Source organism: Mizuhopecten yessoensis, unplaced genomic scaffold, assembly GCF_002113885.1.
Source record: "Mizuhopecten yessoensis strain PY_sf001 unplaced genomic scaffold, ASM211388v2 hete_36163120, whole genome shotgun sequence".
NCBI lineage: Eukaryota > Metazoa > Mollusca > Bivalvia > Pectinida > Pectinidae > Mizuhopecten > Mizuhopecten yessoensis.
The window spans coordinates 1-4,423 of NW_018485185.1; the positions used below are offsets into that span (position 1 = coordinate 1).

The window sequence follows — 4,423 nt, forward strand, 5'->3', positions numbered from 1 at the left end:
CCTTACATCTTGTGTACCCTTACCAACGGTCCTTACCTCATGTCCTTCCTCGCCATCGGTCCTTTCCACATGTCCACTCTTACCAACCTCATGTCATCCTTACCAGCTGTCCTAATTTTAGCCTAACTTTACCAGCGATCATTTCCTCTTGTCCATCATTGCCTCATTACTACCCATATAACGTTACCTACCTCGAGGGTAGTAATGGTCGAATTCTATGGTACTTATTTGTCATCTATCGATATTAATGGTACCTACCTCATTGCCACATTGCTGCCGTCAATAACAACCGGTCTGAATTTGTCGACGAAGTCCAACTCTTGTCCCATGTGATCAGGATGTGGAGACAGTGGTGCAGCGCGTATGTGACTTTCCGCAATTTTTAATCCAGAGTCACATTCTAATGAATCAAGTTCAGCCTCCTCATTGGGAATCACACTTTTCCCCAATTTTATGAGTTCTGATAAAATTTCGTTTTGACTTGCTTCATGACCTAGTTTATTCATTACAGTTGTTAGTTGACTTTCTGTATAACCCAACTTTAAGGCGAATTCCACCTTCCCGCTATATTCGCCACCACTGTGTCCCCAAACCTCTTCGTCAGAAGAGCTCTTTAGTTCGCCATGAGGACTAGATAGATTGAGATGCGTTAACTGTTTATCGATGTGATGTGCGTCTGATTGTGTGCTTAATTCATCTCTAAGTATGTCTGTGTCGATGGTCAAATCACTAACATCGTCTAAATCTCGTGTTGGAACGAAATCACAACCTCGTTTTAAGAAGTTATCGGAAAAGTCCACATGAACAAAGGAATGACACGCTGGTTCACTGTCAATCTGCAAACTCGAATCGTCTTCACTTGCAAGAGATTGCACATTTTCACTACAACACACTGCATCGTCATCGTCAGTACAATCTTCCAAAGTCCTCATTTCCGGTTTCGGCTTTAACGTGTTTTCTTTAGTACTTGCTAAAAAATCGTCACTTTCGACGACACCTCCTCTTTGTCGTATGTTCAAGCGAGAATTAACCGCACTTTTATTTAACGTCATATTTATCATTAACTCGGCAGACCTAACGCTGTCCACCTTTCCATAGACACAGATTATATTGGCGTCCCGATCGAGGTCCAGTACGGCCTGGGAACACTGCTCTATCGAGTCCCGATTTTCTATCAACATTGTTACTTGGGGCTCAGTCAAACTCGTGGAAAACGTGTCCCTCTCCCTCCCTTCAACAGTCAGAGATGCAATATAATTCTGAAATATAAGAACAAAAGACGAATATGAAATAAAAAAAAATCAAGAGAAAAAAGCTCCGATGATAACAGACACGCCGATTTTATTTGTATACATTACACTATCTACAAATCAGTGATTTACACTCATAACGATTAATGGAAATGGTATCAACACAGAAACGGGCGATACTTCCAGCAGCACGACTGTTATCATACATATAGGTCTATGCATACAAAATGGCGTTTGCGCGCCTAATTACTCGCATATAATGAACTTTCCAGTATCCAAGATGTGATCTCCTGAGTTGTAAACGTATAATTTAATCATTTAAATTAATGCAAGTACCGTTGATAAAATGATGTTTGATTAAATGAATTTCATATAAAATGTGACAACTTCAACATGTGTGTGTGGCTCATCCATCTCATTTGATTAAGTGCTGTTTATAAATTCTGATAAACGACTGGCTATTTTTTCCTGGTCACACACAACACAGCCATATTTACCTACCAAGTTCTTACTAACAAAACATTCGTCTAACAAAGAACGCGACTTTTTTGAGAGAAAAAATAAATCTGTTAATCTATTAAAGGAAATAATTTCTAAATACATTGATTCTATGTGCCGCATATGTCCTGTAAACGTATAACTCATAAACTCGTAAAACGACAAGTACCTCCTGGCCTCAATGACAGCATTGTAATGATTGATACGTACGGTATACCGCCTCGTTATTAGTAGTCTTTAACGGCCTTATATAGGTATGACCAGAGCGTGGTCTATAAATGGGCCCCATACATAGCCTAGGTTTGAGGGGAGGTAGAAACATACATTTACACTTACAAAGATGTCCTTAGTAAACAATGAAGTCATAACGATGTATGCACTGGTCAACCTTGGACAGAACAGTGACTGTGTGTTTATATGTACACGTAAATAAATAACTGTAAATCTATTTAACTGTTATATTTATTTAGGAATATTTTAACACTATACATATATATGCGGTTCAAGCAATGTATTTCCGGGAAACGCAAATTACACATTTCTTTTTAATACAATTCAATTATAAATAATGCAACTCTTCTCAATTAAATAAAATAATTTATAAAACATGCTAATCTCGAATGAGTGTCAATGACAGGTTGTACTTATCAATGAGGAACCCGCTCGGTCAACAATTACGGTCTTATCGTGATAAATAGCAGGGAAGGGCACCTAAAACCTGCGGCATTCCTTAAAGCTTGGTATCATAAATATGTAAGTATATGGGACAGGACCAGGTGGTGGGTACAGATAAAATGTAGAGAGACTGATAAAAACTACACAACAGACACTGCCTGTATAGTCAACAGTATATATACAGCTGTCACTCTCTTACTGAATAAAAATACATAACGAGATTTTAATACTTGGAATAGTTTGTAAACCATCTTTCTTGAAATATACAGAAACCTTCAAAATTTAACTTTGCTATGTACCGATTTTTGTTCGGGATTCCGTCTTCGGAAATGTGACTATCATACTTGACTTTTGTCTAAAAAGTCATGAACAGTGTCTCATTACACTGCTTTTATCTTTATGTTACCGTCAAAACCTATATATTTAGAATGCATTACAAGATTAAGTAAAATAATATATTTTTTCAATCAGAACCTCTCACACTAGACATCTATCTAACAAAATGTATAAAAGTCTGGTGTCAGGGCCAGACGAAACTCGGGCTACTCTTACACACTCTCTCATGTATATCCTACAGTCTTAAAATCGCGACAAGGAGAAAGCAATCAATCTACAGCCCCAAACCTCCAGGACTTCTTCTATCTCAAATACCAACAAAGGGTCATAACTGTGCAATAAAGGGACAAATAGGGCAACCAACCACATATAGGTACGCGACACCAAAGTGGTATACTCATGTACAGACAAGATTGTGACCGATGCTCCGGCCAAAATCACGCACGGACAGATGGAGTGCAGACCAGAGAGCTCTCCGTCATTGGGGAACTACATATAATTAACGCAAAATTGTCGACATGGCTATTAACTTGTAATATAAGCTATAACAGACAACACATAGTATGTCCTAAAATGTACACTCACCTATCACAGGCCGCCAGTATCCGAAGCATTAATACGGAATCTAACAAACTGTTATCAGCTCGAAGTTTCTAAAACTATAGACCGTTTTCAGTATGCGACGGACGTACATGTAGGGTGTCCCTTCTGTGAACCGATTTGATCCACAGTGAGTGTAACTTTACAAACACTTAAAATAGGGGAAGTCAAGTAGCTTGGCCCTCACCACGCGTTTCTCGTACACATGGTTATTATTATGACTGGGTACGAAATACTTGTCCTTTACAAAGCAGTAATTATCCGTTTCATATTGACAAATCACATGATTATTATATCTATAAAGTTTGAACCATGAATCAGCAGATACGTAACCCGTCACCCACACAAGCATATGGTTCAATACACCTACACTAACTAGATAGTAGATTAACTCTATCAGAAAGACGTATATCTAGTTATAACAGGTCCTTAGCCTATGAGTGTAGTCATGGTGTTATCAATCATTTTCTTATTCATTATTCTGACGTAAGTCGGAATTTAAAAACAACAACATTACGGTGTACATGTAGGTCAAAACGTATTTTTGTTCGTGATGACGATGGCTGTCAGCCTGTGTACAGCAATTGTAGCTAGCAATTTAACACAGTTTGTTGTTTATTTTATCATCAACAATGGTTCTTAAAAACAATAACTTCTATTAATTCATTTAATCAGTTGCTTGATAAAAATGTAAAATATACGACGATATGCGTATAAACACCTGTTTTAGGAAACCGCCAGATCTACGCGACGGTCCAACAGGTAAGGCTCATGGGGGTGTGAGGGTCATCCGGGAAACCCTCGGAGGCTCGGGCCGTGTGACGGTCCCCCGGGTAACCTCAAGTCAGTGTTATGGTTCCCCAGATAACACGCAGACCCGTGTGACCGAGTCCCCTATCAACCCTAGGTTTTAGTGTCTTATATAAGATCCGTGAAAGTCCACAAAAATAACCGAGTTTTGAATATTGCTCCATAACCTTTGCCAAAGCATTATGATAAGTTACAGACATGTTAACCTGTTTTACTGGTTCAGTGTAATGTTACAATATATTTATAGTTGCTCA

At 38.5% G+C, this 4,423-nt stretch overlaps 1 protein-coding gene across 1 annotated transcript; it reads right to left on the reverse strand.

Moving 5' to 3' along the window:
- Positions 1-25: 25 nt before the first annotated feature.
- LOC110444699 lies at positions 26-3,445 on the reverse strand. Its single transcript, XM_021489063.1, has 2 exons — positions 3,345-3,445; positions 26-1,259 (listed from the first exon to the last, which is right to left on the reverse strand). The coding sequence occupies exon 2, from the start codon at positions 1,179-1,181 to the stop codon at positions 255-257; it is 927 nt and encodes a 308-aa protein (XP_021344738.1). The 5' UTR covers positions 1,182-1,259; positions 3,345-3,445; the 3' UTR covers positions 26-254.
- Positions 3,446-4,423: the final 978 nt, after the last annotated feature.